The 27606-nt window shown below is 42.7% G+C and overlaps 2 protein-coding genes across 7 annotated transcripts; both read left to right on the plus strand.

The window, feature by feature from the left end:
- Window positions 1-134: 134 nt before the first annotated feature.
- Window positions 135-7353, plus strand: rbm17 (RNA binding motif protein 17). Of its 2 annotated transcripts, XM_061070708.1 has the most exons (13): window positions 135-251; window positions 401-541; window positions 652-768; window positions 974-1140; window positions 1458-1570; window positions 2048-2098; window positions 2417-2555; window positions 2732-2883; window positions 3296-3346; window positions 4459-4535; window positions 4738-4836; window positions 4918-4990; window positions 7039-7353. In XM_061070708.1, exons 2-13 carry the CDS (start codon window positions 419-421, stop codon window positions 7140-7142), a joined length of 1266 nt encoding a protein of 421 aa, XP_060926691.1. In that variant the 5' UTR covers window positions 135-251; window positions 401-418; the 3' UTR covers window positions 7143-7353. The 2 variants fall into 2 exon arrangements, with proteins under 2 accessions (XP_060926691.1, XP_060926690.1); XM_061070707.1 differs by having other exon boundaries at window positions 135-541.
- A 3460-nt stretch (window positions 7354-10813) lies between these two features.
- Window positions 10814-18611, plus strand: pfkfb3 (6-phosphofructo-2-kinase/fructose-2,6-biphosphatase 3). 5 transcript variants are annotated; one of them, XM_061075625.1, is made up of 16 exons: window positions 10814-11038; window positions 13053-13181; window positions 13439-13535; window positions 13648-13714; window positions 13825-13899; window positions 13992-14048; window positions 14160-14284; window positions 14378-14585; window positions 14706-14852; window positions 14956-15060; window positions 15192-15321; window positions 15427-15554; window positions 15698-15886; window positions 16152-16174; window positions 16623-16673; window positions 17688-18611. In XM_061075625.1, the coding sequence occupies exons 1-16, from the start codon at window positions 10960-10962 to the stop codon at window positions 17692-17694; spliced, it is 1617 nt and encodes a 538-aa protein (XP_060931608.1). In that variant the 5' UTR covers window positions 10814-10959; the 3' UTR covers window positions 17695-18611. The 5 variants fall into 5 exon arrangements, with proteins under 5 accessions (XP_060931608.1, XP_060931610.1, XP_060931605.1 ...); XM_061075627.1 differs by lacking the exon at window positions 16623-16673; XM_061075622.1 differs by lacking the exon at window positions 16152-16174.
- Window positions 18612-27606: the final 8995 nt, after the last annotated feature.

Genomic DNA, 27606 nt, shown 5'->3' on the forward strand with positions numbered 1-27606 from the left:
CGGGTCTTTGATAGTTTACGTTCACGAGAGACCGTGCGCGAAATTGGAGACTGGTGAAGTCCCCCAGGCCGCCAGGGGGCGCAGGAGCAGGACGTGTTCGCAGTTGTCGTTGACTGTCGCGCTTCACGTCTTGTTGTTGTGCCGCAGCCTCTTGTCACGTTGGGCGAGGAGCTACATCTAAAGTGCACCTCCACCTTTATTTAGTGATATTCACTCATCGTTTAGTCAATGTCCTGATATTTACAAAACCGGTGGGTTCAAACGTGAACTCTGGTTTGTTTTTTGGGGTTTAATAATTCGTTTTGAGGCGTTTAGTTATCGCTAAGTAGCTGTGTTAGCATTAGCTGGCGTTAGCTGAGGGTTAGCTAGTTATTCAAACAACAGTGTGTGGTGTGAACAGGAGCACTGACCGGCAGCTATGTCGCTGTATGATGATCTCGGCGTGGGGGCCAGCGACACCAAGACCGAAGGGTGGTCCAAGAACTTCAAGCTGCTTCAGTCCCAGCTGAAGGTGAAGAAGGCGGCTCTGACCCAGGCTAAGGTAGGCACACAGAACACAGGTATTACAGCACTGGCCCTGGTGAAGATAGTGGGCGTTATAACAAACAACCCAAATGTCTCAGTTTTCACTGTTTTTGTGTTAATTCGTAGACGCAGAGAATGAAGCAGACCATTGTCTTGGCTCCTGTCATTGACCTGAAGAGAGGAGGCTCCAGTGAGGAGCGACAGATCCTAGATACCCCCCCACACGTTGCTGCTGGACTCAAGGTCAGTCTCTACCAGTGAACCTGCAAACCAGCACTGTGGTGTGTGTGTGTGTGTCAGCACTCCTGATGCTGCTCTGGCTCAATGTTCTTACATCCTGAGAGATCCGATCACAAGTGGTCATCTCTAAGTCTGTCTGCTTAAATAAGAGTTTAGGAATTCACATCACGATATTGGAGTGTCCAGAATGTGTTTGTGCTTGCTTCAGGACACTGTGCCTAGTGGTTTCTCCTCCGGCGACGCGCTGATCCCGTTGGCGGACGAGTACGACCCTATATTCCCCAACGACTATGAGAAGGTGATGAAGCGACACAGGGAAGAACGACAGCGGCAGAGGGAGCAGGAGCGGCAGAAGGAAATTGAGGAGAGAGAAAAGTACTGCCATGCTTGATTAACTTGACAAAACAGTGATTGAAAACAAGAGATGGGATTAAACAGAGTAATAATGCTGGAGGCAAAATAAACAAAGTAGCACAAAACATACTGCAATTAATCTACCCTTCCACTTAAAGAATAATTGGCAATCTGTTGATTCTTCTACATTTCGCATTTATTGCTATTTGGGATCTTTTGGGGAATCTTGATGCATCTGTAACTCACTAACTGTTGTAGAAATTTGTTATTTCTCATTTACTAAGAAACTAAAGAATCCCATGAATCCTGTTTTGAATCTGATACCTGGTGTTTGACAGGAAAAGGAAAGACAGGCATGATGGAGTAGCTCCAACCGGTTTCTCTCGTTTCCCGGCAACAGAGGAAGACTCAGACGAGGATGACGAGTACGAGAAAGAGCGGCAAAAGCGAAGTGAGTATTTCCCACTGCTTAGCGTAAAGTCATGATCATTAATGTTACAGAGTGATTGAGTGGATGTTATTGAGCTGTCTTTAAATTTGTAAGCCTAAAGTCAAAACAGAGCCTTAAAAAATGATCTGTTATAAATCAATATTAGAAAGTCATGCCATGGTCTGAATGTCGGCCTTGGAACATTTTTCATCTTCTGACTTGAAACCAAAGTGTCACTGGAACAAAAAATTTTCGGACTGTTTGTTCATTGTGAGGAATTTCTGCTTATGTTGCCTCTTGAATTGTCATTTTGATCAGAGTACATCACATGAGTGATATATGGGATTCAAAGGGGGAATTGAAACTATGTTGACACTTGGCCATCACTGACAATACAGTTGCGTTTTTAGGTCTTTATCACATTCATTGTGTTTCAGCCAAAACGAAAACTAAACTTATCATGTCTCCTCTTTCTCTCTGTCTACTTGTTTCACTCAGCTTTGGGTGGAGCAGCCATCGCTCCTCCTTCTTCACTTATGGACAGAGACGGTAGGTCTGATTATCCATCAGGTGAAACTGTAGCTGAATGAATTCACAGTAAAAACGGCTCAGTAATAGAAACCCTAACTAATTTAATGCAAAATAAACAAGCATCAGGAATCAACAAGGACATTAACAGGACCATGATCTATGCACAAGTGACAGGTGACCCATGAAGCCCTGTATTCGCATAAGGGTTTGGGTTACTTTACTCAATGTCCATTAATAGTTATTCACCTATTTTAGGCAAGCTGGTAACAAAAATGTAAGACGAACTAGACCCACATCTTAGTGCAGCACTACAAGGGATTTCTTTTATGTGTTCAGGCTCCTCTTCATACTCCTACGAGGATGAAGTTCGTCCTGCCAGAGGATCGAAGGCCGCAATTCCACCACCTATGTATGAGGAATCAGAGCGACCACGTTCTCCGCCCGGACCAACCAGCTCCTTCTTGGCCAACATGGGGTGGGTGGGACACACCCACACACGCAGACCAGACATTTGTATTGTAACGATAAAAGATGATTTGTATCTGGTTTCTTTTCATATGCATTTTGTTGAAATCTGATTTAGCCAATTACAAAGCATGGACAGTCACCTTTTATGTTGATGGAAGTTTTTCCACCTGCTTGTTCCCACAGAGGTACGGTGGCCCATAAGATCATGCAGAAGTACGGCTTCAAAGAAGGCCAGGGCCTGGGGAAGCATGAGCAGGGCCTCAGCACGGCGCTGTCTGTGGAGAAGACCAGCAAGAGAGGCGGAAAGATCATCATAGGCGACGCTGCAGAAAAACGTAAAGACACTTTTTTTCTCCATTTTTCTGTTAATAGCATCCACATGATTAATGCATTATATTCCACAACCGGTTTTATTGGTCCACTTTGTCTTTTTCAATTTGCTTGCTTTCAAGACTCGTTTCCGTGCCAACAGCATGAAAGCTGACCTAGGCTTATGACTCCTGTGTCTCATTCTGTTTAATCTGTATTGACTTTAAGTTACAACATATGCATTTAATTTCACTAGTGATCTTGTATGTGTATTTTGACTCTACACTCATCAATGGAACATCGTAATGTCAGCTTTGCATCATTTGGTTAAACTACTGTGACCTTGTTTTCATATGTTTTATACATTTTTCATTCTGTGTAACATGTGTGCGATTGTTTGTGTTGCCTTTGTTTGTTTGTGTGTGTGTGACTGAGCAGCAGGATCCAGTCTGTTAGGTGTTGCTGAGACTTTTGCCGGAGGCTTTTCAGGTGGGCCTCCTCTACATTTAACTATGTCCCCCATACTGTGTCCTAGAAGTGTTCATGTTTGCATGTGCTTATCTAACTCATGTCACCAAAAAATAAGCAAAAGTGTTCGCAGACATTGCTTCCCCACAGGCATGGTGTATTAAGAGTTTTGCATGGTTTTTCTGTTGGATGTGTTTGTTAGTGATATCCACACTTCTTCTTTTTTTTAATGCCGTTGTCTGCTCTCATGTTGTAGCTTTGGCTTCTTTATTATCTACTTTGAATGTGACCTTTATTTATTACAAAAGCTGCAAACTGCAAGTCCTTCTCCTTTCCTTCTGATTTGCTTCTGCTTCTGATTTAGACCTGCCTGTATCTGTCTTTTTTAACCCATTCTCCCAACTCCTCCAATGATGAAATTGGGCTTAATTGGGTTAAAGTTATAGTTTTGGGAAACTTATTCTACATATTGGGAACTTCGCTTTCTGATGAAGAGTCGGATGAGAAGATTGATACCCCCCTTATATCTGACTCTTGAATTAATGTCACCATGGCATAAAGAAAAAGGATGCAATAACATAAGTGAGTTTTTAGAGATTTTGTTACCTGGAACTAAAAACCTGGAGAGAGAATGGGTTAACATGATGTGTAAATATTTAAAAAAAATATATATAGAATTCTTAATGCTCCATCCAAGTAAATGTTTCCTATTGCTCCTCTCTGAAAACACTGACTGCTTTTGGCCACTAGATGTCAGACGTATTGCTGCTTTATTTCAGCTAAACTGTTCCACCAGCCTTTATCGGTATTGGAGACTTGCAGAAAATGTTCAGTTAGCTGCTGCATATACAGTATAAATACTGTCTGTATATGCCAGTGTTCAAGGCAGTATTCCTTCCTGCTGCATGGTCACTTACCAGCAATACTAACAATTGAACGATTGCCCAGGTGACCCACTAAGACCAGTTTCTCAGCAAAATGTATAAAATAATGAAAAATAGCTCTTTAAAATATGACAAAAATTGATTGATTGTTTCATTTATCACACATATTCAATCGAGCTCCTTGTCTTGAACAATACAACATGATACAAACAAGAATCGTTAACTTTGTGTCTGTCTCCATCCAACTAGCCGATCCTTCCAAGAAGTCAGATGCAAACCCGCTCACAGAGATCCTCAAAAACCCAACCAAAGTGGTTCTGCTGAGGGTACGTGTGTCTCTGTGTGTATTACAAAATCATAAAATAATGGTGAAAATATACAAGTGAACCAATCGAAGGAGCGTCAAAAGGAGACAGTAGAAAACCTTGTGGAAGAAAGCGCCACTAGTTCGGTTTTTCAGATTTCAAAAATCACATTTCATCATCTTCCGTTGTCCCATGTCAATAAGCCTTGTTCTTCGTCTCACAGAACATGGTGGGCCGAGGAGAAGTGGATGAAGACCTGGAGGGAGAGACGAAAGAAGAGTGCGAGAAATACGGCAAAGTGATCAAATGTGTCATATTCGAGGTGAGGGAAGCAAATCACAGGGCTTGATTGGACGTTTACTGATCAGACATAGAAATGACAAAAACACAATTTCCTTCTCAGATTGCGGAGGTTCACGATGATGCGGCTGTCAGGATATTTCTGGAGTTTGAGAGGGTGGAGTCTGCCATCAAAGGTCAGTGCTTTCTTGTGGCTTTTGTTCACAGCTTCGAACGAGGCCTCTCCTGCTCATTCGACCTTTTGTTGAGCCTGAAGACATCAGAAGAAATAATGGACGCATGGTCACTGAGAAGGGTTATCTTGCAAACATCTAGTTTTGGAGATCAAATTTATGTAATTGCATCATTTTGGTCCTATCATTGTATAACTGCTCCAGTAATGTGGGTGGAAGTGTGTCCCATTCTAAATGAGTTGTCCCAGATCAGAAACAAGGTGAGACTCTGCTCCCTGTGGTGTTGTATCACATGTGGCCCAGCAACCCATCCTTCCCAGAACCGCGCTTACATCACAGCCCTGGAAAGCGGGACACGCACTCTAAGAACGATTACGTGGGCCACGGTCATAAAGAATTATGCGGAGGTGTCACACTGCATGGTCGGTCTCTATAGATGATGATTTTATCGCCACGAACAAGCTTTTACCTTGGACTATTGCCATTGCTTCCCATTCTACCATATAAAGGTCAAAGGTGATGGGCACATAGTGACAGGCTGGAGGTGATCTCTTTCCTCAAAGATCAGCAGCACATCCTGACGACACAAGTCCAATTGATCCTGGTTTCTTTCTGTGACTGAAGCTACCTTCAGTTAGCACCGTGGGAGTATTGGAGATGCACGGATTGGCTCTGACGTTGTCCTCATCCGCACGTATGCTTGACTCATCAACCCATCACCCACCCAAAGGAATTATTTTATTTTCTGCTCCGGCATGAACATTCTAAGAATTATATAGCTTTCACTGTGACAGGATTTAGGCGACTCCTTTCTGATGACTCGTCCAATTGGTGTATTTCACCCACGTGCTTATAATCACAAATGTAAAATTTTGAGGACTCGACCCATGTGTGTATTGCTAATATATTCAGTTGTAGATAGTAATCATATAAAACCGCTGCATCTAGTTGGCTCAGTCTGAAGAACAGCATGTAGCTTGAATCACCACAGTTGGATGACTCACTGAAAAAACAAGTGAGGTGTTTATCTACCACACTTTTCAAAGAAGTGTAGTCAGAGCCTCGCTCGGACTAAACACTGCAACCCACACGTTGTTTGGTACATCCAGTGTTGGCACACAGGAATTGAAGGTGCTGCGGGACAATGTGCTGACTGTTGGAAATCCTGTCCTGTCCTTCAAGGACAGTGGATCGGACCCATTACTGGATTGAGGCAGAGAAACAATCTGAGATTGTCCATTTCATTGATAAGGTGAACACTGTCACACAGGACAGGATGAACGCTGTGTGTCTCCGTCGTCCTTTATTGGAAGGTTATCTCAGTGTGTGTGTGTGTCAGAGAAGTAGTTCTACAAAACAGCGTTCACTGTACGTGGCCTATTTCGCCATAAACACTTCAGAGAAACCACGTTCGCATATTTCGTCATATTTTCAACTTATTTTCTCAGAATAGCTCCGTCTTGGCCCATCGTCAACCGGGAGCTTTTCACACATATCAAAACATTTCTTCTCATGAGAACAGATATGAGCCTGTACTCTGAGGCTAAAGGGAAAAACCTGAGAACAATTGAACCATGGAAACAGTCATGTTGTTTTTGTTTGGTGTGTTTAAGTTCCATTTCTGGATATCTGCCATTATATATTGACACATATTGTCATCAACTACAGATATGCTAATAGTAATGAATAAGGCAAATAGGGACGACTCAAGCGTAAATAGCAGATGATTCTTTGTGGAGCTGCCATTTTTCACAATAGTTCAACTCCAGCACAACATGTGGATACATATGAATTCAGAGAATTGTGTGTTAGCGATAAACATACACACAGACTCTTCTCGGTTTCCTTACACTCTCATTTAAACACATGCATATCACAGCCTCTTGGCAGAATCTTGTCAACCTGGGACACTGCAGAGTATCTGTATGCGTATTCGGTTTCTGTAACATGACAGCACTAATCCTGTTTGTCTATGTCCATGTATTTTGGTACAAACTGACCCACATGTCTCTCTCTCTCTCTCTCTCTGTCTCTCTATCTCTCCTGTGCAGCTGTGGTTGATCTTAATGGACGTTACTTCGGCGGGCGAATCGTCAAAGCCTGCTTCTACAATCAAGACAAGTTTCGGGTTTTGGATCTCGGGGAGCAGATGTGATGTGTCCATGTGAAGCTTCACACACACCAACATACCTATGAACACACCTCCTCTTCCTCCCTTGTACATAAACATTTTTTTTATATTTTCCGATCAGCAGTGGAGAGTCTGAATGTAGCAATGACTACACCAACTTGTGGAGATTTACTTTTCTTTTTTTCCTGTAACGAAAGATAACCTTTATGTGGAGAAATATAAAAGGTCTAAACAATGTCAAGTTTACTTTTTTCTTTGTTAATTTATCAGTATTCCATTTAGATGTAAATTTGTTCACACCTATATCCTATTGATCCTGTATCATTAGTCTGTATACCGAATTATTCGCTGAAATTCAGTATTGCAAATGAGTCTCCTAATGCCGACTACCTTGTTTTCAGCTTCAAAATGTTAAATAGTTCATACTTGTCAAATCCTGAATCAAACCTGACACATCACATCCTCACATCCTGTTGTGGATGAGCACATAATATCCAAGAAGCCTAGTTTCCCTTTATGAAATCTTGTCTGACATAACACAGGCGCCACAGTAGTGTTAACACATCCCCAGGGCCCTGTGGTCCTAACTTAGCCCTGATGGATTGTGGGAAGGGGACTGGGACGGTGACGCCGCCCCAGCCTCATTCAGAACTTATGCAAGTGAACTGAAAGAGGCCCCTGGAGGTTCCTGTGGAAAACGTCAGCAGGTCTCCCGGCGGAGCAGGGTTTAATTCAGATCAGGGAAACAGGTTGCAGATAGAAAGAGACCCATTTGAAAGATTTCATTCTGTAATTTACTTTGCAGGGCGACAGGGGGTCAAAGGTCAAGGGAATATGAGCTAACAGGCATAAAAACAGACGTTTGACCAGCTGTTGAAAGACTAAATAATCCTCTTGTTATTAATGCTCTCTGTGTTTCTTTGTACTAATTTAAACACTTCTGTAAAGAGAAGCTGACCAAGTTACAGCCATAAGTAACATTTTCTCAGAGGAATGCATCTCATCTTTCTTTTACTGTTTTATTAAGTCTTACAGCTCAATTTATAATTCAAAGCTTGAGTTTTAAAAGCTGAAAAAAATATATAGAGATCACAGATGCAGAGATAAAATGCTTTATGTGCTTTTGAATCAAGTACGAAACTTAAAGAGCTGACTAAAAGAAAAATGGGTCAACGTCCTGTGTCCATGCTGGAGTTCAGGCTCAGCAGCTGGTTTGTGGGGGCTACAGTCTGTCCGAAAGCAGCACTGTGTGTGTGTGTGTGTGTGTGTGTCAGAGACCCAGGCGTGAGGCTAGTGGTGGGAGCGTGTCCTGAACGTGCATAGCAGTGCAATGGTGGGATTGGCTGTCAGTGTCCATTAAACACTGACCTACATACCAGCAGGTGTGACTTGAGATGAGGCTTAAAGTGGCTGAGGGTCAGCGTGTGTAAGGGAAAGACGACCTGGATATATAGTGTCCTCTGTCCTCTGATGGTCAATTCCCATACATTCTGTATTGGTGGCTCCATTTGGATTAACATTTATGTATAACACAAAACATTCTCACTGACTTAAGTCTTACTGGGAAGTGCAAGACCGCGATAATCTTATCTTCTGAAAACCCAGAAACTGCATCTGTGTTTTCCCAAACTTTATCTTTCCAGTGTTTCACAATGGAACAAACAAAAGACACAAACCCAGTTCAGTTTCCCAACCACACTTTGTCTCACTTCACCCTGTGACACTGACACCTATGAGACCTTCAGTGGGAGAGGTAGCAACCTGACCTCGTCCCAGTTCAAACTTTTGTTGTACTCAGGAAAGTGCAATATAAACATCACAGCTTTGCTCAGTTGTGTTACCAGGAACAAGTTTGTCAGGGATTTCAAAGTGCCAGTCCAGAATGAGGCAACCAAGGAATTCCACTGTAAAAAAGAAAGAATCACTAATCATTGCCAGTTCTTAAATTGTACTAATTACAACATTACTCCTGTAGACAGAAGAATATTCAAGTCACCAGTAGTTTATGTGTCTATCTATTAATCTAATCTAATAATCCATTTAAAAAAAAGAAAGGTCAGTGGAGAGAGTAATGAGGATCATTGAGCAAATAACCGATTGTTTTGATTGGAATTGATCGACTGTCAGAAAGCTGTTTGTGCTACGTTTGTGTATTTTCATCTCCTAAATGGCGGCTGGTGTCATTTTGTTCACGCTGACACTGCTAAACAGATGTTGACCTTATTTTAACCTGATCACTGATCAACTGTTGCTTGTAGTAATCTAAAAGGTGAATGAGAAATCACTATATAAAATTCAGTCCATTATGAGTATGAGGAAGTGGAGTAAGGTGATGTGAGGCTCTGCACGTTCACTCAAGTTGTAAAATTTCAACATGTGTGAGTATGAAGAAAGGTAATTGTGTGTCCCTATTTCACATGACGCAGATGTATGGCGTCAGACTGAAGTGCTCAAACACAGATAACAGCCACATCATGATTATCATTGTCTTGTTGAAAAAATAAAAAAATTAATTGAATATTGACATTACAAACGACCACCACTTCTATTAAACAGCTCATACCCACTGATACCTAAAAACAGATATACCAAATTTGGAAAACATGTGCATCAGCATAAGGAAGTGTTACGTAATAACAGATGTATAACAAATAACTATAGTTAAAATAGGACTGAGAGATAAAAACAACATCAAAGTTCTGCATATATCGATATATAGCTTATGCATTGTCCAGATCAGTGAGACGTGACAACACAAAATCTATCTACATCAGATTTGTAAAAGGTTCGTTATTCTTGGCCCAAAAGTAGAGTTTAAAACGCAGGATTAAAAATCAGTCTTTAAACTTAAAATAAATGATAAGGAAACATTTATCGTGATATTTATCGATATCGACTTTCTCATTAAGTTGATATAACATTTGGCCATACTGCTCAGCCCTATGTAGGACCTTCAGTTTTACTTTCAACCGTCTGTATTTAATGCGTCACTCACAAACTCAGTGACCGGCCGATCGTATCACTCATGTAGTATCAACATTCCTCCACCTATCCACTGAAGTCAACATTTTTATCCCGATATAATTCTTGGCCATAATGTCCACAAGCCATTTCTTAAAGCAACAAATACAAAACAATACGAAGTTAGAAGAATGATGACAATAAACAACTAATGGCCAAATAAATCTTGGAAAATAGTCTATGAAAATCTATAGACAAAGAAAAGATCAAATATATATGACAGATGTAGCTGAAATTAAAATGTAATAAACACAAAACAACACTAATGCAAATACGAGCTACAGCTTATGTACTAAATATACATGATCATAAAAAGAGACTACCTGTACAATTATGTAAATGATAGATAGAGTTCGCCACAAAGCGGCGCTGTGGCTGCCTCTGTGTGTATGTGTGTGTGTGTGTGTGTGTGTGTGTATCCATCCATCCACAGTGAGTGTACAGTGCACTGTGTGTGTGTATCCATCCATCCACAGTGAGTGTACAGTGCACTGCGTGTGTGTGTGTGCACGTGTGTGTGTGTGTGTGTATCCACAGTGAGTGTACAGTGCACTGTGTGGGTGTGTGTGTGTGTGCATATTTCGTCACGGCGGTCACGTGTCTTCCCGGTCGGCCCCAGCCGGGCGGGGTTAAATAGCGGATGTGTGCCGCAGCCCGGCAGATGAGCTCGGCTCAGCGTGCTCTCACTCCTCCTCCAGCCCCGGTTCACTGCTGCTCCTCAGCGGAACGCACGACGACCCACCGGCTCCTGACAGGCCTCTCGCCCCGGATCTAAGCGGCTCGGTTCCCCTGTGCAGATCGGCTTTTCGCTCCCTGAGGGATGCCCAGAGAGCTGACCCAGAACAGGATCCAAAAGATCTGGGTTCCCACCAAAGATGACAAGCCGGCCCCGCGGAGAGGTACGAGCCCTGTTTAACCCGCTTTCTGTACCACATGCCTTCAGTATCGATTCCTCTTTATTTGAACCCGGACCCATGTGGCAGCGCAGGGGGATTTCAGCTCGCGTCACCAGCAGCAACCACACAAACACTTGACCTTTAAATATCCTTTAAATCGAACGCTTCCCTCCATTTCTGTTAAATCGTTTCCATGGAGATGTGTCGTGTCGCCGGGCACCTGTCCTTCACCGGTCCGTGCACTCGTGGCTGGGCTTCATCGGCACGCGCGGCACGTCCCGGCCTCCTAGCAACCGCAGAGTGACATATATCCCGTCCCCATGGCAACCGCAGCGCCCCGCAACCTGTGTGATGCTAGAAGCGGCCGCTTCTCATTGGTCCGTCGGAAGCGCGCGTGCATGGGGCGACCCGGCCGCCGCTGTCTCTGCTCCAGAGACAAATAATACACATCACATTATTCACTTATAATACTTTAAATTTCAAATTAACTGAGATTGCTCTTTATTTTTAATCATTTAACCCAATCCAAAAAAAATCGTAATTTAATAAAATCATAATATAGGATTTTATTAATACTCTGATGTTATTTGTTTTAGTATTTAATCAGCACCTGAAACTGAATGAGGTTTATCGCCAAGTTGGTTTTCAAAATAGAAGGGATTTGGTCAAGCAATCAAATAAGCAAAGTTGAAATATAAAGCAAATCAAGAAGCAAGTGAAAGAGCTATACAATTAAATAAATATATAAAAACATCTAAAATTACAAGTGAATAAATTTGAAAGTATGTGCCGTAATATGACATTTTTTTTGTTCAATTTCAAATGCTACAGCTAGAGAGGATTTAAATCTATTGAGAAATTTTACAACTATATGAGAAATGTTTAAGAGGATTATGAATATGTAAGAATGTACAAGAAGGAGAAGGGTTTCTTGTCACTGCATCCTCAGCTGCTGCTCATTGATTATTGATGGGCTGTCATGATTTACTGACCAATGGAAGAGGTTTGATGAGAAAAAAGAAACTTTGCAGTAAATGTATGTTAGGATCTTTTTTCATAATGAGGAGATGATTAAAAACAAAGGAGCAATGAGGTTTGGCTGTTGAGAGAGCAGAGGTTGGATGTGATGGAAGTGAGATGATGGAGATGGATGAGCCACATGGTCGAGTATTGACCAAGAGTTTGATCCGTTTTTCCATTGGAGCAACGTGGCTCTTGTTTGTGGGAAACAAGATTAGGGAAGAATCTAAGCTCCTAGTTAGGTTTCAGACGATGAGTGGTCACTGCTGCCCCTTATAACTTTATCTGGTTCAACAAAAAAACTTTAAAATCTGTAGAAATTTAAGCAGAAGTCCATGAGAGATATTTGCTTTTGCTGTGCTAGGACTGTGTGATAAACAATCAGTTTTCAATCTTTAAATAAGTATTGTGACATTTATCGTGCTAATAATCGTTCTGGACAGATATGAACATCTTTATCTTGATATGATTTCTGGCCACATCCTCCAGCCCTGTATGCTGCACTTTCAGTTTTCTTTCAACAGTTGGTATCCACTGTTCCACTCTCCAACTCTGTGACCTACACATCATATCATTCATGCAGAATCAACACCCTGCATTCCTCCGCCCCTTGTAACACACGATATAGAAACTCCCGTGGGCCTCGGAGGGGGGGGGGCATATTGGCAGAAGTGGGTCAGATGTGCAGTGAGGTGGCAGTAAAGTCTGGCGTTTGCAGACATTCACACACTCATGGCTGGGGGTGTGTCAGCAAGGACACACACAGGGAGGTCAGTGGTTACTAAATAACCTCAGGCAGGTTGTGGACGCTGTGGGAGGCTGTTTGGTGTTTGCATCAGATCTCCGGCTGCTGGTGGAGACATTTGGTCATTTGCTCCATTTGGTCATTTGATGTGTTTTGACATAATTGCCACATAAATTGACGTATTTCCCTTTTTTGTAGTTCTATACCTACACAGTTCTCAAGGTTTATGTCTCATTTCTCCCCCCTCTGCAGCAGCTGGCGCTCTCCACCTGGCCTACACCCCCACCGTCATCGTGATGGTGGGCCTGCCGGCTCGAGGCAAAACGTACATGTCAAAGAAACTCACCCGCTACCTCAACTGGATCGGCATGCCTACCAAAGGTAAACAGCACAAACACACACACACACACACACACACACACACACGCACACACACACATGCACACACACGCACACGCACACGCACACATGCACACACACACACACACACGTTTCCATTCCAGTACAGTTTGTTCAGTAGCTTAACAATGAACACAATGACCCTGTAGCTGTGTGTAAAGTGTTTTTACTGGAAGTATCAACTTCTGTTTCCACGTTCAGGACAATGTGTTCACAATTGCTTGTTTTTCGTGTTGTAGTCTTTAACGTCGGAGAGTACCGCAGGGAGGCGGTCAAGAACTACAGCTCCTATGACTTCTTCAAGTCGGATAATGAGTGTGCCGTGAAAATCAGGCAGTAAGTCGTCCGTCCCCCCCCCCCCCCCACACACACACACACGATTACTTTAGCAACATCTTTTAACTTTTTAACAGAAAAGTTAACCTTTCCCACCATCTCTGTTCTTCAGGCAGTGTGCCTTAGCAGCCTTGAGGGATGTCAAGTCCTATCTGAAGGACGAGGGAGGCCATGTAGCGGTGAGTTTCCTCTCATTCATCGTGTTTTCCTAAATGTCTGTTCTCCTCACATGATAAGACACCACTGGACCATTATTCTGAAAAGTCCTCATCAGCCTTGTTTCCTTTAGGTCTTCGATGCCACAAACACAACAAGGGACAGACGAGACATGATCCTCAAGTTCGGCGATGAGAATGGCTTCAAGGTAAGCGTTGCTGTGGCGACGTTAGCGGTCAAGGGACGGCATCGTCGTCTTTACAGTTACAATTAACCAATGTGTCTTTTTTTTATTCCCAGATTTTTTTCATCGAGTCTGTTTGCGATGATCCCAGCGTCATCGCGTCCAACATCATGGTGAGTCACATGACGACGCATCATTGTGATGCCTTTAACAACTGGAAGTGCTCCCATCTCTCTGGCCTCTGGCGTGTTGTTTGCCGTCTGACAGTCTTCCTCCCTGTGCAGGAAGTGAAGGTGTCATGTCCAGACTACCGGGACTGCAACAAGACCGACGCCATGCTGGATTTCCAGAGGAGAATCGAGTGCTACAAAACCAGCTACCAACCCCTGGACCCCGATCAGCACGACAGGTAAATGATCAGCGTTGGCTCTGTCAGGACAAATCTTCAACGTCCTGTACGAACTTATTAATCATCCCATCCTGTTTGCTTGTGTTCCTTCAGGGATCTCTCCTTCATCAAGGTGATTGATGTCGGCCGGCGGTTCCTCGTCAACCGGATCCAAGATCACATCCAGAGCAAGATCGTCTACTACCTGATGAACATCCACATCCAGCCCCGCACCATCTACCTGTGTCGGCATGGAGAGAGCACCGACAACCTGGAGGGACGGCTCGGGGGGGACTCTGGCCTCTCGCCGCGGGGCAGACAGGTACGAGCAACCCGCTGACAGGAGCCTGAAGTAGACCATGAAAGTCTAACAAGATGGCAAGATTTGAGACATCATAATTCGATTATCTCCCGGGGTTGAATACCATCCTTCCTGCCACAGTTTTCCGCCGCCCTGAGCCGGTTTGTTGAGGAGCAGAAACTGGAGAATCTGAAGGTGTGGACCAGCCAGCTGTGTTGCAGCATCCAGACGGCCGAGCACCTTGGAGTCCAGTACGAACAGTGGAAGGCTCTTAATGAGATCGATGCCGTGAGTATCACTCTCACACTTACTATTGAAACCAACACCACACAGCTCTGCCTGTTGACAACTGAAATGTATAATAATACTGTTTGAATATATATTCTTTTAGGGATTGTGTGAGGAGTTGACGTACGATGAGGTGAAGGAGAAATACCCAGAGGAGTTTGCTTTGAGAGATGAAGATAAATACTACTACCGCTATCCTGCCGGAGAGGTACACATATGGTCGACACACATACATAAAATTAAGTTACATTTAGGCCAATCAACAATCAAATAATAGAAAGAATATATGAATTTAACCCAATTTCAACAACAACAACTCCTCCTCCTTCATGTCTGCAGTCCTACCAGGACCTGGTCCAGCGGGTGGAGCCGGTCATCATGGAGCTGGAGAGGCAGGAGAACGTCCTGGTTATTTGCCACCAGGCCGTCATGCGCTGCCTGCTGGCCTACTTCCTGGATAAGAGCGCAGGTGGGTACTACAATTCCTCTTAAAGGAATGAAATCTAAATGATGAGTTATAATACTCTTCTTCTGCTGCATCTTTATTCATATATGCGTTTCCCTGACACTCCAGATGAGATGCCCTACCTGAGATGCCCCCTGCACACGGTGCTGAAGCTCACCCCGGTCGCCTACGGGTGCAAAGTGGAGTCCATCTCTTTGAATGTGGAGGCAGTGAACACCCATAGAGACAGACCTGAGGTAATGATTAAGTCATTGTACAATGTTTGATGTTGAACATTGATAGAACTGGCTGCATCTTGGCCCACCATGTGCCTAAAATACCTCCACATGCTGCTTGATATCTGACTTTCTCGCTTGTGTAACATCTGGTGCCCCTGCAGGAGGTGAGGAGGGGCCCCGGCACCCTGATCAGGAGGAACAGCGTGACTCCCCTGACCAGCCCCGAGTCAAACATTAAGAAACCTCGAATCGATGACCTGGACGAGGCTCCGATCCAGGAGCTGCCTCCATCGGCCGCCTCACTGGCTCTCTGCAGCCCCTCCCACCTCCCTCTCACCTTGGCCGGACAGGTGAGTTTATCAAATCACTAGGTTTCTTAAGCCCAGGAACAAATTATTCAGACCCAAGTCAGGAGAAGCTGATGTTCCGTGTCTGGTTTTTATGATCAATTTGGTAAAGAAATCCGTGTTCCTGCAAATACTTCTCTATTTTTTGAAAATCATGGATGGTGAAGCCCTCTGAACAGGAGCTTTCCTTTCTGACGGCCTTTGCATGTACACTCACTCACTTGTGTCCTGTCCTCTTTCCCCCTGCTGCCTTCTCCTCATCTTACAGCACTGGCTGGGTAAAGTCTGCCTGTAAGTATCCTGCTCAGTTCAGTGTCTCTGGCTGTCTCGCTCTGTCTGTCTCATTTCCTGTTGCTGCATCTTTTGTTTACACTGTGTTCTGTGTTTCTTTTCCACCCACTACTATAATATTTAAGTGAAGATTGCTCCTGATCTCCCTCTGTAAATCAAAAAAAGTAAGATCCCATTAACACAGTTCTACAGTAAATCTGAACTTTTCCAGACTTGACTCGTTGGAAATGGTGCCTTGAATTGTTCAGCATGGTTTCCTGGCTGTGAGGGAAAACAGGAAAAGCATCTCAGGGAACTCCCCCCCCCCCCCCCCCCCAGTTTACATTTCTGTGATTCCTGTGTGCTGACGTCACCACACTCTGCATTCTACTATGCTGATTCACGCTGACTTATCCTGCTCTTGTCCCTGTGTTTGGTTTATTTTCGGCCCATCATGTGCTGCTTAAAGACGAACCACCCTCCACTGTCTCAAAGTGGTTTCGCCCTTAGTCTTCCAAAGGTAAACACACTGTAGTGGCTTTACAGTTGCTTCATAGTTTCTGCCAGAAGCTCGTTTGACACACAGCTGTCACACAGTTAACTCTGTAGAAGTCACGACCAGAGAGCTTCTAATATAGAGAGAACTGACAAGAGGGAGCAATTGCTAGATGAGCGAAAAAAAAATTATAAGGGGCCTTACACAAAATTGTACAATTGAACATTTCTGCCACTGGTAGTTCCAATAGATTACATATGCACCTTTTTTAAATCGTAGTGATTGTTTCTGAAAGTATTTGTGATGTCAGCCTCACAGAATACTTTATGGCACTCATCATTTTGGTTTCACCAGAGCCTTTGTCTATGAAAATTCAGAAAAAGTTTTGCTAACAGCTTATGAATATCCCCCCAAATGGCCACCAAAGCTTTCTGTAGAAGCTATACCTCTAACGTGACTCATTTCCTCGTTTCCTCCTCATTTTGTTTCTCTCTGTAGTTGGTATCACATCATACTTTTGTTAAATTCCCTGGGCTATTTCCTGTTCATGACATCAGCATCCACCAACAGTCCTTAACACTAGCCCAGCAGGTTGTTCAGTGAACAGCCAGAGCCACTGAACTTGAGTGCATGAGGAGAAACGGCACGCCTGCGCTATTTCTCTGTTTGTCACAGTGGAAAGGTGTGGACCGCTGAGTCTGCCAGGATCTTCTCAGCTTCATTCATAATCGCCACAGGATTAACGCTCTGCGGCCGTTGCTCACACATTCATGAACTCAGCGCCAGTTTTCACGCCCTAAAAATATCATAGACGAAAATCAGGGCCGGAGGAAACACAGGTGATGTAACCTGTGGTTTAGGGATTACGCTGCATGAGACATTATAATTCGTCCAGCTGCATGTTTATGCAGGAGCACTGCCTTTTGTGTTGTTGCTGACGTCCTGGTAGCCATTTGTGTTGTATTGCATCATAAGACTCACTGTGGAGGACCTGTCAACTCGTTTAAACGTTGTTTTTTTGTTTTGTTGTGTTTGCAGAACCTGAGGAGGAGCTCATCCGGCCGCCATGACATCCTGCAGCCCTGCCAATGAAAAAGCACCAATGTGGAAAGCGGATCAGTGGCGAAGAAGAGAATAGCAGTGGAAAAAATAAGGAAAAAGGAAATTGGATTTTCGAAAAAAGCAACATTTCTCAAATTGTCAAACATCAAGGATCAACTGGATGAATGTGTAATTTTGTCTGTATAAGACGAAAACCTTTAATCGTTCCAAAAGGACGATGGGTACCTGATTGTTTCACCGTCGAGTGCCTGTAGTGCTTGTTCTGCAAGCCTGACGCCGCTTCTCTCGCTATTTCCGTGGACTTGATCGCTTGAGGAGAGGCGCCACATTTCACCTAATAACTCCACATATCGTTTCAATATCTTATTTTTCACAGTTTGAATATTTATTTTTCATTACGATGTAGTTTAAAACAGTACTTGTCGATCATTTGATAAAGTTCCCTCCGCCGATTGGGGGGAACCTTTTATTTGGCTTGGTTTCCTGTTGCCGTCATTGTCTGCAACGCACAAATGTAAGCACTTCTATTTTTGTTATAACAATGCGTGCTGTTAATAATATACTTGTAAATTTTAGTGTACATACAGTGTAAGGAGAGATGTGTGGGGGATGTGTGCATGTAATCGTGTTTTTGAATGTGTTGGGACTGAATGCAAAGGAGGAGGCGTGTGGAGAAAGAAGCTGCGGCTCACGTCTCTCAGTAAAACTCTAAACCTGTTTTTGCTTGAGATACTTGAAATATGTTTTTTGTAAAAACTGTTTTATTATACTATTAATTTATTTTTACGTAGTTTTGAATGACTGACTGATTGAAGGACTACTACACATGAGAGGACAGTATGTTGTACAGTTGATTTTGCTGGCCTTGCTGGACCAATAAATTCACTCCGGGAAAATACACACCAGTGTTTGTTGTTTACTTATTGTCGTTTATCTTGGCCCGAACCCAACTCTAGTGTCCTGTCTACTCGTTTGTTTTCACTGGGGTTAATCTGCAGTGCACACAGCATGTTCCTGCCCTCACTATCCCACCTGTTCACAAGATGCATGAGTCACATATTCCGGATAATTGACACTGGGTGCGTTCAGGAGGTTGCCTAGAACTTGAATCAGCATGGGCGATAAAGAAAAATACCAAACCCTTTCCTTCAGTTCAGAGGTGATAAATTCAGGTCAATTTAGTTTTTCATTACAGAAGTTCTCTCAGAGCACTCTTCATAGAGTCCAGGTCAAAACCACACTCTTCATAATATAACTTACAGATACTGAGGTTCATATTAATAAATAAGATCTATAGGCATGAAGTGCTCACTTACTCAGCAGTTAATTACATAAAAAGAACAATTATCCATGTTGTGTTTCTGAAATAATACAGAAGAACAGGAAAGTTTGTCTGCCGACATGTTATCGAAGCACACAGGTTTTATTAACAGGTCTCAAATTTCTAATCATAATAAAGCAACATGTGTTTGGGGAGTTGGATTGAACTACTGTGGCTTTCGGTTTATTCATGTCTCCCTCTGGATGAATCATAACTATGGTGTTTCCCACACTTCAAATTACAATTGTCCAGTACATATTAAACGACAGACATACCCATCAGCCACGGTAATACTTTGTGTTGTGTGATAGTTAGCAAAATGGTAACCATGGCATACAGCTATAGGGCATCAAACTCTAACCCTAACCCTAACAGTTTGAGGGCCAAACAGGGCCCGTACTTACTGAATCATTTTGATCAAAGTAGTAATCAATATATCTCCAATGACTCATACACAAATGTGAACTGCATGTACATGAAACCGAAAAGGAGATCTAACACTGTTGACATGAAACGTCGACTGCATCTTTCCTTGTTCTCCTGGTAACTTGCTGTATCTGAAAACTCGCTCGGAATCATTTCAAATAACAAAATATTCGTCTCATGGAATAAAAATTGACCATGTAAGGGATGGTTTCCTGATGAGAAAACTGAATTCAAGCATGTGTGGAGTGGTTACCCATGTTTTTGCTGTGGGTTTAAGGCTGCTACACTGACATCATGGGGCATAGGGCAAGTTTAAATCTTAAACCCAGTTGATAATTAACACAAATTGGCCCTCAGTTGTAAAATTGTAGTTGCGCGTCATTTTTCTCTCTCATCCACTCATTCACACTCACACACTCTACATTTGCCAACCGACTGTGGTATTCCTTCCTGTCTGAATCATGCTGGGCAGACTGAGTGTCCTGGCTCGGTCTGAGACTATGTGACTGCAGTCAGGCTCACCACGTACTGATGCTCACTCACACACCCACACGTACTCACACTTCTGTGTATGTGACTCCAGACAGGTTTACCATCTCCTCAGCCCTCACCAGGTCACTGGAACCTACCCTGTTTATTTAAGTCGTCATGTTTGACCGTAAATGTATTTATATAATTAAGGAACTGCTCGGAAGACAAACTGCAACATTAGTGAAGAGGCACAAGATTAAGGCTCAAGCTCAGCTCTGTCTTTCTGAAAAAAATGATTTGCAATTAAATGCTGGTTTTTCAACTTCACTTTTGAATCTGTTGTGAGGCGCATGACTGTGTGGCCATCGACCAAAATGTCTTATGAGCAGGACAGGAAATTATCCGTCCCATTCCTCCTTCTCTGATTGGTGTGGTCAGGTAATCTCTCCAGCTCTTCATGCAGAACGTGTGTCCACACTCCAGGTTTGAAAATAGGGGTTGGGGGTCAGATTCTGGTGTGCTTTAAACTACTGCCTTGCATTTGGCCTGGTGTTAGTACTGGCGGTTTTGTTGCTGTTGCTTTCGTGTGTGTGTGTATGTGTGTGTGTGTGTGTGTGTGTGTGTGTAATCCCTGTGGGAGAGCTGAGTTGCTGTGTCAGGCGTACGAATGGTAACGGGCTTGGTGTTAACGAGCATCAGCAGCTCCACAAATAGCTGCTTAAGTCTACGCTGATGCAGGACTGTGTGTGTGTGTATGTGCGTGAGTGCGTGCATGCGTGCGTGTGTGTGTGTGTGTGTGCCCAATCAGACAGGTTAACGGTGGGCTGTACACAAAGAGGATAGGACCCAGTTTGTCGATTGAGGTCAGTTTACAATTAAAACTCTTGTGAGTCATATTTGTAATTATGAACAAAAGCTTCAACACACCACCTTGGTTCCCTCACTGACTCATCATCAGCAGCTGACTCGGCATCGTGCCTCTCTCCTTGCCGCTCCTCTAGCATGACTCAGCAGCTCTTCGACCTGATTAGCTGGTCATGTGTCTCAGTCTCATTTAAACTGGGGTATAATCTTGTTTACATATGCCCATCGCATACAAAGCACAGACATGCGCATACACACATACAGTATCCACCTGTAAACAAACTCATTGACCCATATGATACAAAACTACACACACTCACAGCAGCTCGGTTCCCATTGGGGTCATTCCACACTGGGGGGGGGGGGGGGGGGGGGGTTCAGGTTTTTAACAAAGTGCAGGGGTCAAAAAGAGTTGGATCGTAATTTCCATTACTCTTTACATGTGACAATAAACAACTTCAAATAAAATGACCTGAAAGAAAATAAATGGGTGGATACCACTACCAGAATGTTCCAAGTGAGGTTGAGTGAAGGTACTGTGTGTTATTCCCCATAATCTGTATTCAGATAAAATGATATTTCCCCCATTTTTCAATGTATTTGTCCGGTCTCTCTATATCTATCTTTAATCCACTCGTGGACCAGCTTTAGATTTTTGTTTATGAGTAACACTTTATTTAGTTTTTAAATTGAGGAACCCGCTCGAAAACAAGATGATACATTTCGAAGGGGTTTATAATATAAAATAAATTTCAAATAAACTACTAAAATACTAAATACCTCTGAACAAAACAGCAAAATATACAATAATTATTTTATAAGTATTGTTCAATATAGATAAATAACAGCTTATTACTTTTAAATGTGCAGTATATTTGAAAAGACAGATGAAAAGACTTGGAGACTTTCTTTAGTATATAAATCTCTCCTTCGGTTGGTTCGTCCCCAGAACACGAAAAAAGAACCGCCAACATGGATGAGACAGGGTTTACTACATGCATTGCACGTGGCCACAAGGGGGCGACAGGGATGTTTTGGCTTCACTTTGTTAGCGGCTCTTTTCTTTTCCACCACTGATGCCTTTGAGCAAGTCAAAGTTTTGCCGAGCATGTCGGCTGAGCTTAGCTAAAGTACTGCACAATGACGAGCATACGCACATGCTCAAGTTGACCTTGTGGTCTTTGCTGCTGTTTTGTGAGGAATGTATTATACGTGAGGTGGAGTGAAAACTCATCCCTTTCTCTTTGTGCGCAGGCCATTGATGGGGAGCTTTTGGCCTGAATGGACAGGATAAGTCATTCAGCCATTGTTGAATGAAGCAGAGCAGATTAAAGAGGCCGCACGTTACCCCTGATTACACTGGCGCTCAAATAAAAGCCCTTTTACGTGATCCTGTGCACAGTGTCATCACTGCAACAAAAAAATTCTCTTACAACAGTGAGTCGGACTAATCTCGTCTTTTGTGCCATTTTTATCAGTAGAGTATGGATTTAAAACTCTGCATCTCTTTTATTCTCTGGTTTTTCAATGCTTTATTAATATATGTAATACTAGAAGAGAACAGCATACGCTTTTATCTCTAGGGGCCATCAAGAGAAGAGGGAAAGGGAAGAGTTTCGTTTTGAGTGGCCAGTACTGTCTTGAGTGAGGAACTTGAGCTTTCACTCAGAATGAAAGTTACTGTCATCACAATCATCACTCTAATCAGACTCTGATTTTGAGTTTGCTTTAAATTTAATCATTCACCTCTAGTGTAAACGGACAGCATTCATAAAGAACTTTTCTAATCTTAGTGAATACTGAAAGCAACATTCCCCCATTCACACGTACATGCCCCTTTTCTATAAGCAACACTTTCTCACATTCTCACTCTGATGGAGAGTCAGAGGTTCTATTCAGTGTCTTACCCAAGGACACGTCCATATGCCGACTGGAGGTGCCGGGAATCAAACCACTGGCCTTAGTGGCCTTTATTGGAGATATTGGAGTTTGTTGAGGGACACTTGGATTAGAATGTCCCCGGCTGAATGTAAATCAGAATAAAATAAAATAATATTCATTTTAGAAAAGAATAATTGGTAGATAATCAGTGATAAATTTTTGCAATGCCTGATGATACTCGATCATCTGAATAAACTTCATGTCAAGAGTTTGATGATGTTAGTAAATCTCATCCAGATGTGGAAAGAAGAAATCATGATGCAACTCCTTCACAGTGTGTGAAAACGTTTTTCCGTGGAAGACTGCAATCAGTCTTGAGTACATCAGACCTGGAGTTGGGTTATATTTACAGACGCAGATGAACATCACTCTCTTTGGGCTGAAGTAGACCCTGGATTAGTGGCTGGACTGAGGTCAGTCTTAGAAGCGGAAGAGTAGCCACAGGTGGCTTCAGGGCCTCAAAGTGCTCTTGACGTTTTTAGAAAACAGCGGCTTACTGTCTCTTATATCGCTGTCCCGACACTTTAAAGCCTCGTCAAGTTAATGGGTTAGAGATAGATGACTAATGACTAATAGGATCGTCCTGTGATAGAGACACGACAACATTGGGATGGGAGGGAGAGGAGAGAGAGATGTGAGCAGTGGCTGTTCTAGCTTTTATAGCGTCCTTTACCATACTATACAAACTATTGCCAAAATATCAAAATAGTAAACATAACAATCAAATACTTAATCAGATATTTGGATGCTCAGCAGGGGAAAGGAAATAAGTGATGCAGAGACAATAAAGGATGAAGCCTGAGGAAGAACTGGAGAGGTGGTTGAGAAGGAATAAAAAATAGCAAACACTGAGCCTGAGCAAGGTCACGTCCTGCTCTCATCCCTCCTCCTCTCACCTCTCCCTCCATCCATCCCTCTCTTCCCATTTTTCCTTTTGCCTCTGCATGAATAATTGAGAAAAGTGACGTGTGGATGCTCACGTAGTCTCAGCAAGAGAGAGAGAGAGAGAGAGGAAAAACCCCTCTGAGGTGGAGTAGTGCCACTGGTGTGTGTGTGTGTGAGGGGGGAACTAAAGAGAGCAGTTCAAATAAAATTGCCAGAAACCTACGTGTTGATTCAAGTGTTTCCTCTTCTGGTGAACAACCAGCTGAAATCACAGGGTTTCAACACACACATACACACACATTAAAACACACACACACACACACACACACACACACACACACACACACACACACACACACACACACACACACACACAGACAGCTATAATGCACGTACACATTCACTCAGTGGCAAACGACAAACCCTGAGACCTCTGCACCAAACTGCAGATATCCAAATGATTCAGCAGCTACTTTCCATGTGAGACAGTTCATGTGACAGGTGAAGTGAAAATAAAACAAGCAGGACTTATCTAAACACTGAAGCCGTAGCACACACACACATGTTGTTGGTTATTCTCTTGCTGAACATGAATTCTTGAAGGCTGCAATACAATCTCTTACAACAGCCCTGAAGCAAAAAATATCAAATTGGACTTTTCACTGAGAGTATGTCAATGCAGTGTTGATTCAACTCTTAGTTACGTTCAAGGCCTCAGTTTGTGGCGTTGGTGTTGTAGTTGTGTTACATTACTGGTGGTATTGGATTCAGGAGACTCTAAATTGGAGATTAAATTTGATATCTCACACTCCATCTGACTATATTAAGTTGAATATTGAATGTGGACTGAGCGATCAGATCTCGATGTTTGCTCATTGCATTGTGGGTTGTAAACACCTGTATGCGTTGAGCATAGAGTGTACTAATGATTGGTTCACCCAAGATGCATGTTAAGGCCTGACTATCTACAGCGTTGGCCCAATATCACCACTCACACTAGAGGATAAACTCCCCACAGGCCCTGTTCAGGTTCAGACCTGGAATTAGCATCTGTCCTGAGGGATGCCATCACAAGTTGACACAAACTTGGCTCTCACCTCCAAGGTTACCCAACTAGGACCCACGTTTACCTGATCCCTGTGACTCATTATGCATATGCATGCACATTTGTTTGATGTGGTGCCATCTCTGCTGGCATATCAGAGAAACTGTGGTCTGCGTATTCATTTCTGATGAATTTCATTAAAATATATAAAATGAGACCATGGGAAAATACCATCTCCACAAAAAGCATCATTAGATCGTCAGGCATGTGAGTCACAGTGTGCGCACGCAGAGAGAGGGCTGTCACTTGTGTTTGGACAGAACATATTGTGTGTTCACTCAGGGGAAAAACACTGGAATGAGCTGAATTTGCCCTGGTTGGTGACCCAGACTGACCAGGGGACGTTTCCTCAGTGCACCATGAGTTCATTGACTCACACTATTGTGTTTGTATCAGTGTTTGTGTTTGTGTCTGTGTGTGTGTTTGTGTGTTTGTGGTATTCCAGTAACAGTGTGAAGGAAGGGGCCAAGTCCATGGATTTCATGACGTGCATTTTCCAGACTCAGGAAAATAGGAATTCACAAGCAGAAACATAAACAAAAGCAGGTTTAAAGGTTTCAAGCTTATAACTTAAGATAGATAGAAGTGGATGAGTATATATACCTGACCTCTTTGACCCTTAAAGTATAAGAGATATACATAATGAATGGCTAAATATAAAAAAACAAATATTTCTTAAGAAATCAACTTGAAATCTTTTTTTAAACTGTTTTCTCATAATTTTGGCTTCAACTTTTCCAATCGAGTTATGCTTCTGCTATCCGTTACCTCCAGTCACAGATTAGTGGATGTGGGAGACGACACCAGTACCAGTGACTCTAGTCTCTGGTTAGTGAATCCAGCTCCAACGCTGCAAATGTCTTGATGCATTTAACCTTTAGATTATTCAATGCAACTTAAATACCTTTTTTTCTGAACAGTTTCTCAGAACTATAATGCAAAAGTAACATATTCCATGTTTTTGTAATTTGTAACCACAACTCCCATATTTGACTTTGTTACTTCTATTATATTGTACCGTTTTGGTGGTAACATAAACCCTGACTATGTGGGGTCCAGTCAGTATTTTATGGGAGGTTTCTTCTCATTTGGGTCATTGCTTCCAAACCTGTAGAGTGGTATTAGGGAGGAATTTAACATTTCCTGTCTCTGGAGCTGCCAAAAAACCTGTAACCCTCGCCTAAAAATACAGAAGAGGGCGAGTGGAGATCTGGGGTGAGAAAGATTGGAGCTGCTTATGTCACAGGTCCAGCGCCGTGAAGCCATTTGGGTTGTGTACCAACAACTCCTTGCTGTTTACACTAAAGGCTTTGAGTTAATGTTCCTATGCAACTGTGGAGCAACAGGAGGTTCCCGCTGTGAGCATCTCTCTCTCTCGAGGGGTCACTCAGCTCCGACACTGCTGGCAGGAAACAAACTCTCAGACTGTACACGCTAATGTGGTTCTGCTTATGTGTTACATCATTTATACAGGTTTAATAACCAGTGAGTATTAAATATAATCTAATTTAGCCTGTATATAGAAACATCTAAAATAAGAGAACTTGTAATGATTTTATTTCTTGTTATCTTGAGACATTGGGGGAAGCTTCGAATGACTGTAATCAACTTCTTTACTTTCAAAATTGCTGCAATTAGATTCTGCAATACCAGTTACCAAACTTGTTCAGGTCACTGTTTAACACCCAGTTCCTGCCATATGAGGTAAACACACAGGATAACTAGGATATATGGTGTGTGTTACGACAGCCTGTAGGTTTGGCTGTGACCTGCTCAATCCATCGATCTGTTGAAATAAATGAAAGAGAAAAGCTCTGCAGATGAGTAGTCACCATTATTTTTATTATCTATTTGATATGATTTTAATTCCTCCGCCAAAGAGGTTATGCTTTCTTTTACATTTAGTTGTTAGCAGGATTATGCAAAAACTACTCAACCAATTTCTATAGAACTTTGTGGAGGGATGGGGAATGACCCAAGAGAGAACACATACAATTTTGGTGCTGGTCCCAATCAGGGGGCAAGTCCAGGATTCCTTTAACATTGTGAGATTGATTGTTTTTCAACATTTCCCACCATTTCTCAGAGAATAATTCGTAGCTGGTCAAGCTACCTCACAATCTTTTCGTGTATCGCCAGGCACCTGCAGGAGTGGCTTGGTATCTGTGCAGGTGATTGCTCCCCCCTAGGGTAAGTCAGGTCAAAGTGTTGTTTATGAAGATGAAATAACATCAGGTGGAAACTGAAGAAGAAGTGAGGATATTAACTATTTCACAGCCTGAGTATCAATCACTATAAAGGGAGGGTGACTCTGCAAAGTTAATGACAGAACAAAATTGAGAAAAATACACAGATGGATTTCATGGGTCAGGTTGATGATTTAGTTAAAGAGGAACGAATGAAGAGCAAAGAGGATATGATACTGCTGTGTGAATTTTTTTTCCCACACTGAGATTAAAGTACGTTTTTGAATAGATTGAACTCAGGGTTGTAATTATGAAGGATTATTGTGGAGGCAGATGAGGTGTAACAGAGCATCAGGATCACTGCTCTTTACAACACCAACGACAGCCGATACCCAACTTGACCTGCTTGCTGATGCCGCCTGCGTCAGAGGTCTAAATCTGATTCATTACAAAGGAGCTGTATTGTTCTTGTTTGGGGGAAGCACTTAATGTGAAACTGCGTGAAACACCAAAGTCGCATTCAACACAATAAGTAATGATTCTCAATGTGCAAGTTTCCTGTGTTTCAGCAAAACACTTCTGCAAATCAGAAAGTATTTAGAAGTGTCAGCTTGTATGAAGCCCCATAAACCCAAATAAATAACAACCGTAAATACCAAAATTCATACAAAGTTATGATAATCACAAATGTCAAAA

The sequence above is a fragment of the Limanda limanda genome, chromosome 1 (genome assembly GCF_963576545.1).
Source record: "Limanda limanda chromosome 1, fLimLim1.1, whole genome shotgun sequence".
NCBI lineage: Eukaryota > Metazoa > Chordata > Actinopteri > Pleuronectiformes > Pleuronectidae > Limanda > Limanda limanda.